Source organism: Syngnathus leptorhynchus, chromosome 4 (genome assembly GCF_054491065.1).
Source record: "Syngnathus leptorhynchus isolate UIUO chromosome 4, UIUO_Slep, whole genome shotgun sequence".
Lineage (NCBI taxonomy): Eukaryota > Metazoa > Chordata > Actinopteri > Syngnathiformes > Syngnathidae > Syngnathus > Syngnathus leptorhynchus.
The window spans coordinates 11,636,542-11,649,064 of NC_141198.1; the positions used below are offsets into that span (position 1 = coordinate 11,636,542).

The following is a 12,523-nucleotide window of genomic DNA, read 5'->3' on the forward strand; positions in this document are numbered from 1 at the left end:
ATATTTACTCAAGATGTCATGTTAAAATCTCCTTTGCTAACCCCCCCCCCCCACCCCACATTGACAGTGCAGTCCAGGTCGCAGCTGACTAAACGCTGTCATTCTGGAATGTGCTGGTTATTTTCCACCCCATTCACTGTTGACATCTTTTTGTCACCTCCCCATGGACCCCCCCCCCTTCCCAAAAAGATGGGAGGAGCGTCCTAATCGCATGCTAATTGCAGCTCAGTTCCGCCAATGAATACGACAAGCGTGTCAGGCACCGTCGCTCCATTCCAGGATGGAGATGAAAGGAAGTAACACTTGGGTATTTTTTTCAGCCATTCACAATTTCCAAAGTAGACTAAACAAACCCCACCCCCAAAATCCTCCAAGCAAGTGGACCCAATGAACCCCAAGAAAATGTCAATAAACTCAGAGGGACATTCCCGTGCCGTTTGGGGGCAATAACAGGGTGCATCATATTTGCCTGTTTGTCCGTGTTAGACAATCTAAAATATGAAAGAACAGAAGTCAGGTTAAACTTTTGTCTCAGAACCTTTATTTGGAGGGCAATGAGGATTAAAATTAAATTAAAATATAAAATTTGGGCGGGTGTTTTGCGTCTTTGACACGAGAGGGGGAGGTTACAAAATGAAGATTCAGGGAGTTGTTTGTGTAATGTGCGTGTGTGTGTGTAATGTGCATATATATATATATATATATATATATATATATATATATATATATATATATATATATATATATATATATATAAAATAAAGCAAAACACAGTAGTTGTGATGAAGCCCCTCACCCCCACCAGAACAGTCCTCATGTATCAATCAGTGCTGTCGTTCTGTTCCTTTTTCCTGTAACTTTGTTCTCTTCTTGCAGTGTTAAAACTTAACCCAAAAAGTCCTTCAAAAATATGCAGCGACCCACATTTATCAAGTTCTAGTATTACATATACAGTATATATATATATATCTATATATTTATATAAATACATAAATATTTCACACGAGCAACCAATTTGGAGGCAGGGAGAGGAAGAGAACCATTATGAGGACTTGTGGAGGTGGGGGGCGAGGCCAGGGCACGAATGGTTGCTTGTGTGTCTTTCCTTTTTGTTCCTTTTAGTACACAGGAGGGAGGGAGGGGTAGGGGTCATTGGAGGTGTGGGGTTTTAGAGGCAATCCTCAGTTGCCCCAGTAGGGGGAGCTGCCGTAACTGGACTTGCTGCCTTGGCTCTTCTGCTGCATGCTGTTTGACTGACTGCGCTGACCCGGACCACCCTAGAGAGGGAGACAAAGCAGAACACATCAGATTCATGTTTGCAAGCAATGCAGCGCAAGTAACACACTTCTGGTACGGTTTGATTGCACGTGAATCCATGCTCGGTATTACCGACCTATATAAGCCACAAAAAACATATATCGTGTCTTTGGTACCTATGAGTTTGTACATGGCAATACCTGTGTGTCCTGTGTGAGGTGGTGATGTAAAAGCTGCGAATGGGGCTGCTGATGGGGGGGCAAAATGTGCAGGAAGGGCGCTGGTGCGTAGCCTGGCGCACCCCCGGGATTCATGGGCCCCGCTCCACCAAGGCCCGACGGAAGGCTGAAGGGCGGCGGCGTCCCCGTGTGGAAGCCCTGCTTGTCAAACGACTGGTTTAAAAAGAAAAGGCTCATTTAGTTAAGTGCTCCTGCGCTCCATTGTCACGATACTGCGCAAAGGCAGACGTCGCCCAGCTTCCCATTCTCGCTTGAGAGCAAAATAGTCATTCAGTGTGTACTTGTAAACGCTAAAGGTGAAAGCAAAATTACCTGCGTTTTGCTGTAAATGGACGCACTGATGTCAGGTACTCCTCCATTGCTGCCGGATCCAGACATTCCAGGTGCTGGTAGCAAAAGGGACACAAGTGTTAGAAATGGGCACACCGTAGTGCTGTGCCTATGCAGTCCGTTAAGAAATAAATAAACAGAGGTGATGGGGAAAGATCAGCCAGTTGGAAGATGCTGATTAATGAAGTTGGAAGCACAGCACAAGCAGGAAGCACGCTGATTTTCCGGCGTGAATGACGTGCAATCACAGACACACGCTCAGCGTCCTCGTTTGTTTTTTTGTTTTTCTAAAACCCCCCACTGAATTGATATGCTGTGTGTACATGCGTGTGTGCGCACGTGCATAGTTGGAGCATGTACCTTTCCCTGGGCCGCTGCCCGCCGACTTGGCGACTTGAGATTGGGCAGAGCCTCCGTACCCTCCCTTATTGTACTCCCCAGCGTGGGCTTGAGACAGGTCATCAAAGGCTGAAGGAGGAGGAGGAGGAAGAGCAAGTAAAGAAAAAGAGTAGATAGGACAGATAAGGTGAAGAGGAAATGAAGAGGAGGGAGGGGAGAAAGGCAAGTAAGGTAACCTGTCTACAATGGCAGCAGTGTCTATATTGAGGGGCAGTGACAGTAGTAAATGGTGGGTTTGACGATGATCGTGGTGGAGGTGGTGGGCTTTGAGCTATGCATGCAGCACAAGCCTAACACACACGCGCACATAAAAAGGCTGACGACTCCCAACAACCCACACACATGCAGTGTAGAAAGTTAACCTTGCACAAACCACAAAATGGAAGGCAAACAAACTGAAAAGCATCAAGTTGCCTTCCATTTACTTTTGCCAATTGTCTCACTAAAACACACCAAAATTCTTCACATTTCACCTACCTGCAGTACATACACAAGCTGTATATTGCATAGAAAATAATAATCCCCCCGACAAAAGAAGCAGAAAGTAAGATCTATTCCAACATCCTAGCTTATTTATATTGAAATAACATGTTTGTGTCAAATCTGTCGCTCCATCATAGAAAAATTCCACATGACATTTTCACACAAGTCTTAAATTTTGTTGTCCACTGTTATTCCAAATTATACAATCACAAAGAGACTTAACCTTAAAAACAGAAAAAGGAACTTATTAGGATCATTTTGCTTTGATGTGGCTCTGTCCTACTTTACTGACTCATTTGACATTTGGGCCTAAAAAATACAAACAAAAAATTTGTTTGACAAACAAATGATTTTGTCTAAGATCACAATTTCAATCCCTCAATAATTCTGCCCTACTGTAAATTACAGGCAAAAAAACAAGTGTTGTTGGTCTTACCTGTGCCATATGCATGTTGTCCATAGGTGGGCTGATGCTGTTGGTGGTACTGACTGGAAGGGTTGGCCAGGCCTATTGTGGGCTGTTTGGCTGAAGTCGGAGGCACAAAAACGGTGGGGCCGTACTGGAAGGCTGAGGGGACGCCAGGCATGCCTGGATAATACGGCAGACCTGACAAACACAGACGTATGAAAATGTGTCTCGCTCAAGTGTGAAGCATGTAGTTTCCCCTCTGTACCAGCGTATCCATAGCCAGGTGGTAGCGGGGCGTTGAGGAAGGCCTGGTTCTGATTCTGCTGGCCTTGGCTCTGGCCTTGACCCTGCCCCTGTGTACCGGCTTGTGGCGCCTGCTGGGCCTGTGACTGCACACCCCCTGTGGATAGGCTGGTGGGTGGTGCCGGGGACGACGAGTCATTCCTGCCAAACTTTGTTGCCTCACCTGGACAACGAGCGCAAAATGAGATGTGGGGAGAAAGCTAGGCCAGGCCCTGTTTGCTAACTAGGGGTGCATTTAACACCGAATTTAGTTCACAAGAGTGTCGATTTCAGGGCAGCAAAAATTAAGAGCGGTCTCGGAAACCGCTAATATGAGCTGGCAGTTGGTACACAACATTTATGTTATGATTTTTTAAAGCTGCCAACATCTCTCACACACACACACACCTGAGTAAGGATTGTTGGCCAGGCCATCTCTTCCAGGCATGGTTGCCGTAGAACCAGGGAATGCTACACCATAGTAGTCCTGCATAGATAGAGATACTTAGTGCAATACTATAGCCGCCATGCAATAGAACCTTTAACTAACACATGCACTCACTGATAAATACAAAATGAGACTCACAAAAGGAAGGCGAGATTGTAGCATCTGCAGGTCCTCATAACCATAGATCTGCTATCGGGATTCACATAAATGGCATGATAAATAGATGTCTCACATTACGATACATCTGAATTTGACATTTGAAGTTACCGGGTAAGCAGGGAGCAAGCCACCAGGGCCCATGATGTACTGGCTGGCCAGGAGAGGGGGTACTCCTTGGGGCAAGTTGGGGGGAGTTTTACCTGGTGAGTATAAAGAAAGTTGACAAATTAATATCACAAAAATTCAAACCATTGACATAGTCACTATAATATTCCTTAATGAAGGCTAAAACACAACACTAAAATAAAAATGTACGCAACAGAAATAATGACTCAATTACTCTCAGTTCCTCACCATCCGTGACAGTGCTCGGTCCCTACTCTACTGTACCAGGAAAACCAGTACAACGACATTTCTAGAGGGCGTACCAGCGGTCGTGGCGAGTAGGGGCGCGGTGCGACTGTTTGCAGCCGAAAGAGCACCGTTTGTGGCGTTCTGAGTCAGTCCCGGTGCTCCGGCCGGGTGCGGGGCGCTGATGCCACTTGAAGTGCTGACAGACAGCGAGGCAGAGGAAGTGGCATTGTGGGGCTGGCTGGAAGGAGCCGAGAAGGCGTGGAGATTGCCGCCGACGTTCTCCTCGTTACTTGTCTGGGGAAGATAAGGGTCGAGAGAGAATGAGGCCAATTCTTGTACACCCAACTGTTTCAAAATAGTGGGAGGATGTTCACACTTACTGGGAGAGATGAGCTTGTGGCATGGGTCATTCCAGATGAATGAGAACTGCTCACGTGGCTAAAAAGCAAAATACACGTATTTATATTTGCTAGCTTTCACATGGCAACCATAGATACTTTTCATTTGACTGTTTTGTAATTTATTCTAATCGTACGACTGTTTTATATTTTATTCTGTCGTAAACTGAGGACTCCCTGTATTTCCCACTTGAAAAACAGTTAGCCTCTGTACCTGTTGAGGGAGGGAACCTGCGCAGAGTGGGCAGTGGTGGCTACAGGGGCAGGCGTGTGGTGGGCAACGCCACTGTCACTCATTATCGGAGACTCAGTTTTCACAGTTCTCTGTGATGGTGCAGCTAAAAAAAAAAACAAAAAAAACAACACAGAAATAAAAATAAATCAATAAAAAGTGATATGTGGATCATGTCAATTTGACAGGAACTCGCAGTCACAAACTTACCGTCCTGTGTGCTTTGTGCCTTCATGCCACAGTAACCATTCTATAACAAATGAAAAAGCACTTATTTTCTGTAACATAATGGACGGTAACATGGACACAATTTCTTTAATCTAATCAGTTTGGATTAAAATTAGGAACGATCAGATGCACGATTTTTAAATAGACCCTTGATCTGATTAGGAGTGTTCAGGCATCACACTTGGAACAAATCACTGACATGAGTAGCTTGCCCAAATATGCTGTAAATAGTAGAAGCCGTAGCAAGTTCCGCATCAACTAAACACCGCGCTGTCCATTTCTACTTCAAACATGACTATTATTTGGCGTTTTCGTTTACGGCGAGTTAACACTTCCTAATGGAGCTGCTATGTATCCTCCAAACCGCTAGTTTAGGTTAATTGCACCTGCTGCCAGCACGTTTGGTATCACTGCTCTAGCCTTACCGTGAGGGGGGCGGCAACAGATGGTGCACTCTCTTTGCTCTGAGAGAAAGCCAGGTGGTGAGGGAGGGATCTGGGCCCCCCGCTCTCCACGCGTTTTCCAGGAGCCGGCGCCGTAGAGGATGGTGGGCCGGCCGCACCGGGGAGGCCCAGGGAGGCGGAGGGTGTGGCACTGGGTAAGCCCAAGGACGGCGACGGGAAGTTGGCATCTGGGAGGGTGGGTATGCTGCTCATGTGTTCGCTGCTTGGACAGCATGGAGGGAAGATTTGCAAATAAGGTATATATTTAAAAAGATCTTGTGCATGCAGTAAAGTCTCTCACACACACACACCTCACAGTTGCAGGCTTGGAAAATAAGCTCTGCGGCTGCTGTGCGGTCATGGCAGCAGCGGGGACAGCCATCACCGCCACTGCTGGAGGTGGTGCCAACGTTGCTTGCTCCCGAGTTGAGTCCTTCTGGCCCAGATCGATGGCACCTGCCTCGGAACCAAAGTCCAACGCGCCGAACTGAACATTAAAGCCTGAGACGTCCGATGAGCCTGGCATCTCCACTGCCGATGAGGGAATCTGTGTACACAGACCAAGTCGATGATTAATATGATACATATTTAGGTTAAGTTAAAATGAACAAATGAAATAGCAAGATGGGCAGATGTTGATACAGTTGGTCTTAGAGAGAGAGAAAAAAAAATAAAAATAAAAAGACACCGATGGATAATGACATTAACTAGCCGATGACAACCATCTTAGTAGATACGGGATAGTGGGGCACCTTGGAGGGAGGTGGTACTCTCCGCTTCTGTGTCTTGAGCTGTCGCATGGGAGGTGGTTCTGTAATAGGAGGATCCAACCCAGGCATCTTTATTCCTGGAGAGGCTCCATCTCTTACAGGCAGAAGTGATGACTCATGACCTAAAGCATACAGCATATAGAAATTTATAGTATGAAAAAAATAAACAATCAATTGGTCGACCCTAGTGGGTAGCGTGGAAGAGTGTGTAGAGCACAGTCATACCTGGTGGTGTGGGCACTTGCGGGGCATGTGAATGGGACAGAACCAGAGTCTCTGTGGTGGTGGGAAGGATGGAAGATTGTTGGTGCCTGTGTGCTAGCTGGCTGAGCACAGCAGAGGGTTCTGGCTGAAGCTTCGTCTCCACTCCAACAAAAATGGAAAAATGAAAGTCAATTGAAACGTGCAAAGTGGTTCGGCTCCTTGGGATTAACCTGCAAAAGAATTGCTCCCCAAAATTTGCAAACTGCTCCTCAAATAAAGTTATCGTTTAGCAAAACTGCTCATTCAAGAAAATTGTTATTTTGAGCATTGTACTGTGTAAATTTGCAACACTGTTACACCCATGTCTAAAAATTCAAAATGGCTTGCTTAGACATTTTGGAAAACCAGCAGTGATGTGATGGGTGGGAAGGCACTGTAGATAACTATTAACATACAAATGTAATTATTTTCCATAATGTCAACTTTAAAGACAAAAGGACCAACTTTGTTCACTAACTTACTGTGCAGGCCTGTTAAGGGTCCGTTGTCCAATCTTTGAGGTTTGATTTCGACCAAAGGCGAGGGTGCAGGTGTTGGGCTCGATGCTGCAGGTGGCAGCGCATCTTTGGAAACATTAGCTGTGACGGTGGCAGGGGCGGCCGGAATCTGACTCGCTCTTTGACCGAGCCGAGGCCCATTGATCTGATCTGCTGTCATGGTGTCCGAGACGGGTGCCGGCTTGGGTGTGTTCAGGGACCCAAAACCAGGGCCTGGGATTGAAGACTGGCAAGATAAAAAAAAAAAAAAATACATTATAACTACAGGCATCAACATTGGTCGATGAATCGACAAACTTAGAATCAAATCACCTCGTATTGCAATAATAGAGTAATTGTTTAAAGCCATTTTAACCAAAGATTGTCTAGATCTTCTGATTTCAGGCTCCCAAAACAAATAATCCTGATTTCTCTCATCCTTCATGAATGCAGACTGACTCGCCTTTTGTTTAATCAAAATAAGACATTTACAAACATTTACATGTATTCGTTAAACAATAACCATCCACCCCACCCTTCTTGTCTGACAGCGCTTAGCTGTTGTTGGTTAAACTGTCTTTTGTCATCACAGTAGGTATAAACAATGGGCATCCATACATACCAGTGCGGCATGCGCGTAGGTAGTGCTAGCAGAGGCAGCGTGGGCGTAGCTGTGCGTGGCTGTGCGCCCATTATGGTGGGAGTTGGTGAAAACAAGGCTTTGGCCAAGATCCTCTGCAGAAGGTCCATCGACCAGGTCCGACTCCAAAGACACTCCCGTCTTTGGCAGGAGGCCTGTCAGGTCCACACTGGAGGGAAAGAAATGATTACTGTGATGTTAATGTGAATCCCGCAAAAAAAAAAAGAGGCACATTTCATATTCTGTCTGAATGTAGGATAAGTCGGTTTGAGGGCTCACTTGTGGTTTGCCGGGGTGGAAGACGAAGTGAATACTTTGGTTTCCGATAACTGAAAGAAAAAAAAAAGAGCATTAAAACTATAAGCCAAAAGCCTCTAATCTAGTCCTCATCGTTATCATAGCTCTCTCTACTCACGTCTTCATTCCAGTCTTCTGTAGTCCAGTCTTCTGGGTTGCCTCCCCATGTTGCTTAAAAACAACGGAGCGATTGAGTATTTCACTTCACAGTAAAGCTGCAGGCCACATGGACAGTTTCAGTTCTTTCACCTTCCTTACCAGGTTGCTCAGCAGTTTCGTTGCCATCGCCTTCCCAATTCTCGTGGCGACCAGCAGTGTAGTCGGCAGGATTGAAGGTGCTGAGAGAGAAAGCATTTTGATATGACCAAATGCATGAAAATACCTTTCATAAGCTAAATTTCCAAGTGAGGTTCAGAAAGTTTTATCCACATGGTCATGATTGAGACGTGTGTTTGGAAAAAGCATCATTACCTCGGTCTACCTTCCTAAGTGCTGAGCAACAAATTGTTCTTACCCCATGACCTGGGTGAACCTGGTTCCAGCGGCTGCTCTTCCTCGACCCCGAACGCCTGCCCCTGAAAGTACCGCGAGAGGTTCTTAAGCAGGTTTCACACCGCTGTCATTGGTAATGGTGACACAGCAGCAAAAAATTTACAATTTCAAATGGTAGTGACCGATCCCCTATCCCTGCTGCGCGAAAAGCATAATAGGCACCACCTCGTGTGCATTTTTATGCATTCAGACAGAAATTTTATCTGATGGCAGTATTAGAAAGTTGGTTACCTCTGCCTCGCCCTCTGCGTCCACGATCTCCGCCCCTCTCTCCGGGCACCACTTCAAATCCATTCTCCTCAGCACGACCTGGAACCAAAGCGTTAAGAAAAGGAGCGGTATCAGCAAGATGCCCACACTAACCAAAACACCAGGATGTCAGGACAAGTCACAAAACATCTTGAGTGCAACAATACAACATTGACACTGATCACATTTGCATAGGTGCCATTTTGTTCAGAACTGTTTTCCCAATTGCACCCCCAAATTATATTCAGTGGTCAAGTAATGTCAAAGTATTTATGTGGCGCTCTTTACAAGAAAATGTTAACCAAACCCAATCCTGTAAACAAAGATGCCAGCGATCATTAAAAGCAAGGCAAGTGTTTAATTCCACCGCTTGCCTTTACCTTCGCGTCCTCTGCTAATCCCGCGGCCGCCCCTTCTGATGGCACCCCCACGTCCGCGACTAGCCTCTCGCTCACTTCCCTTCTTCTCGCGGCTCTCCTTCACCTCGGGGGTGGCTCCCTCTTTCCCAAGGCTCCGCTTCTTCCCGACCGTCTCCCAGGAGTTCTGATGGCAAAAATAAAAAAAATTAACCAGCAACTTGTTAGCATTCAAGTAGAGAGACAACAACAAAGGAGATGCAGGCTCTCACAGTGTCAGAGGTGCTCTCCAGCAGGAAATTGATGGCTCTATTGACATCATCGTTGCAGTCATGAAGGGCAACCATACACTCGTCTTGAGTCTTGCCGGTGACCTCAATCAGCTGTGAATGTGTCAAGCATGGCATCATCAACAAAACTACGCGCAACAAAGCAAACAACCACGGGAAACATTACCTGTTTGACTTTGTCTTCAGAGAAGGGATCATTTTTGTCATAGATCATCTGGGCCAAACGGATCTGTTCTGCTGTTGCCTGGTAGGCAGAAAGACTTCAGTGAGAGGCAGCAACATCCACTACTGCACAATATCAACAACAGACAACCACTCAAGTCAAATTTATTTATTACTTAATCACTGAAAAGACTCAAAGAGCCCCACATGCCCACAAGTGACAAATATTCATAATAATTGTTGATCAAAAATAGTTCCAGATTAATTCAATAATAGATTAATTACTGATAAATCAAATAATTATTGCACCTCTTCTGATGGATAAATGGGTATTGTATTGAACCAAGAGGAAAAATTATAGTAAAGTACATACAGTAATAACACTTCAAATGTATTTTTATACAATACGGTGCTAGTTTTCTTAAAAATAAGCAAAACAGTTTGTATTTTGTTTGGAGGGGGGGGCACAACAGATTAATGGCATTTGACACACAAGCAATTTGAGTTGCATGCTTTTCTGTCCAACCACAATGTGTACGGCAAGCACCCACCTGTATGTGTTTTTGTGGCTGTGTGGTTTGTGTGTTGGTGGGCAGCGTTCTGTCCCGAGTCCCCCGTGTTTGATTGCTGACCAAAGAAGTCATCATATACAGTATATACAAAACAATGTATGTACAAAATAGAAAAAAATCTGGAAACAAGAAGAGAAATGAGAATCATCAGCCTCCTGGAAATCAGCAGATTAAAATAATGATCATTCAAAAGCACAATGCATTGGTGTCGACTGTAACTGTTATAAGAGTGCCACGCCTATTTTCTGTGTTTGGTAATGTTATGTATGCAAGATGAAGTTAAACTATAAGGCTTGGTTGAACATGTTTGATATACAGTTCTTATTTACTGCCAAAGTGTATGAACTGAGTACTCTACTGTCCACAAGGAGAATCTGAGCAACAATTTTCCATTTTTGCTCCTTAACAAGGGAGTTTTCAGCGCAGATATCATTTGAAAACATCACAGTAATTTTGACCCGCCGACGTCACAGATTTTTAGCCTGCCTGAGCAATTCGGGGTTATTTATAACTGAAACTTGTAAGCCAATCAGAGGAGGGTGTTCCCCCCCAAATAGAAGACAACATGAAAAGATCAGAGAGAGAATTTTGAGGAATATCAAAGATAATCATACCGTTTTGTTCTATTTTGAACAACTTCTTGACCAGAGTTTCTAAAGGTGATAGCAAGAAATAGCCATTTCAACTCAGACTCAGCATTGTGACAGACTGTCATTTTGGGAAAATCTTGTCACCTTATATAACCTGGAAAAATGTGGACTGAGACAGCAAGCGCAGGTGCCAATGAACATTTCAAAACGGGAAAGGAATAACTCTTTCTGAAAGTTTTATTCAATGTGTCATAAATTTTCACCAACTGCAGGGTGGGGTCTGAGACACCCATGATAAACAGAGGCTCAGAGTCTTTGCATACCAACTTTAAAGTCAACTTTCCATAACATGTCCCTTTAAAGTAAATATGCAAGTGGGCTGGTGCATTGAAGTATACCATGTAAGAGTATAACTCCATCTGTCACCCACCTACCTCTAGGGTTAAATATAGAAGTCCAGAGGGGACAGGCGAGGTGTCATCTTACAAACACCCCTTCGACACAGTCACCCACACAAAAACACTGAGCAGCGACTAAGCACTTGATGCCATTATTTCATTATTATTCCATCAATTCCATTTTAATTTGACGTGTCTCAATGAAGTGCACAGAAAGTTGATCAAATGGCCGCCTGTCTGGGCACGTTCAACATAAAGACTAATTAAGTCAAGGGACATAGTTTAATGTCGTATCAAGTAAACCTTTACTTATAGCGGCATTGGGCTGATGTTTAAGAAGCGCGATTATTAACAAACGGGAGCCGCAATGGGCGAATGCCCAGGTTAGCTTAGCTTTTAGCAGCTACTCCGTCTTTGTTTCGTGTGTGCGACTCTCACACGATATGCCACTCGAGATTAAACTACACGGTATCAATAAAACCACAAGTTCGTCGATAAGAAAAGACTTTCGCTCTACTTAATCATCTTGGGGATGGATTTACCAACAAAACAATCTTTTTGAGACAAGTGCGTCAAGAACTCGCCTTATTGTCAACGCCGCGGAAAAGGAGTCCGTGGAAGCTAACGCTAGCGGCGAGCTAACAAGCGTGACCCAAGACAGCGCTTTCTATTCTGTATATATGGTTTAAATGCTTCAGTGAAGGAAATATGAAGCGTGCAAATTAGAAATACATTGAGGCCACGATTATATGACAATTTTATGAAGAACGCTCCAAACTAGCCTGGGATGACAAGGGCCTAGTCATAGTCAGGATACAACACATGCGAAGCTCTGCGTTTTAACCAAGGGTAGGCGACAGATAACAAAAACCTCTTCAGTCGGACGTTTCCTCCAAACTAATACTTTCAGCATGAAGCTCCATAATTAAACATGATCTTTTCTTCCTGTGTTTTTCCTACCTGCTATCACGCTTCGCTCAGAGCAGCAGCAGCAGATGTCACGTGACCCACCGCGCCGTTGTTCACCGTTGTGAAACGCTTTTCCGTTTTTTTCTTTCAAAGTGCTTTATTGATCAAAGTGCAACTCAACAGTGCAACCGCCAATCAGACGGCAGAGATGTGTATCACGTGTTTCCCTCAAAAATACATGACGTACAGCAATGCGCGCCCCAAATTGCACGGAAGCGCGCACGTTTTTCGTCTCACGTTTTTTAATGGGAAAAAAATATCAACACATTTATATAGT

At 44.7% G+C, this 12,523-nt stretch overlaps 1 protein-coding gene across 7 annotated transcripts; it reads right to left on the reverse strand.

Annotated features, from left to right (window-relative positions):
* Positions 1-518: 518 nt before the first annotated feature.
* On the reverse strand, positions 519-12,397 carry LOC147058134 (ubiquitin-associated protein 2-like). Of its 7 annotated transcripts, none has more exons than XM_085909518.1 (29): positions 12,238-12,397; positions 10,269-10,408; positions 9,722-9,799; positions 9,538-9,648; positions 9,290-9,452; positions 8,892-8,969; positions 8,623-8,683; positions 8,367-8,446; positions 8,227-8,279; positions 8,091-8,140; positions 7,794-7,980; positions 7,157-7,418; positions 6,657-6,797; positions 6,414-6,553; positions 5,973-6,208; positions 5,644-5,881; positions 5,201-5,240; positions 4,973-5,096; positions 4,741-4,798; positions 4,435-4,654; positions 4,115-4,206; positions 3,986-4,036; positions 3,808-3,886; positions 3,383-3,583; positions 3,145-3,315; positions 2,187-2,294; positions 1,809-1,882; positions 1,458-1,649; positions 519-1,277 (listed from the first exon to the last, which is right to left on the reverse strand). In XM_085909518.1, the coding sequence occupies exons 2-29, from the start codon at positions 10,362-10,364 to the stop codon at positions 1,182-1,184; spliced, it is 3,480 nt and encodes a 1,159-aa protein (XP_085765644.1). In that variant the 5' UTR covers positions 10,365-10,408; positions 12,238-12,397; the 3' UTR covers positions 519-1,181. The 7 variants fall into 7 exon arrangements, with proteins under 7 accessions (XP_085765644.1, XP_085765643.1, XP_085765641.1 ...); XM_085909517.1 differs by having other exon boundaries at positions 5,644-5,884; XM_085909515.1 differs by having other exon boundaries at positions 5,644-5,884; positions 8,358-8,446.
* Between the last annotated feature and the right edge of the window lie 126 nt (positions 12,398-12,523).

What these genes read in the sequence shown, in the direction of transcription:
- LOC147058134 (XM_085909513.1), bottom strand. Translation starts at nt 10,364, where the DNA reads ATGATGACTTCTTTGGTCAGCAATCAAACACGGGGGACTCGGGACAGA. An exon ending in CAGAAGACTGGAATGAAGAC is followed by an intron (nt 8,141 to 8,226) that starts GTGAGTAGAGAG and finishes TTTTTCTTTCAG; the next exon opens with TTATCGGAAACCAAAGTATT. An exon ending in CTGTTGCCGCCCCCCTCACG is followed by an intron (nt 5,241 to 5,643) that starts GTAAGGCTAGAG and finishes CATTTGTTATAG; the next exon opens with AATGGTTACTGTGGCATGAA.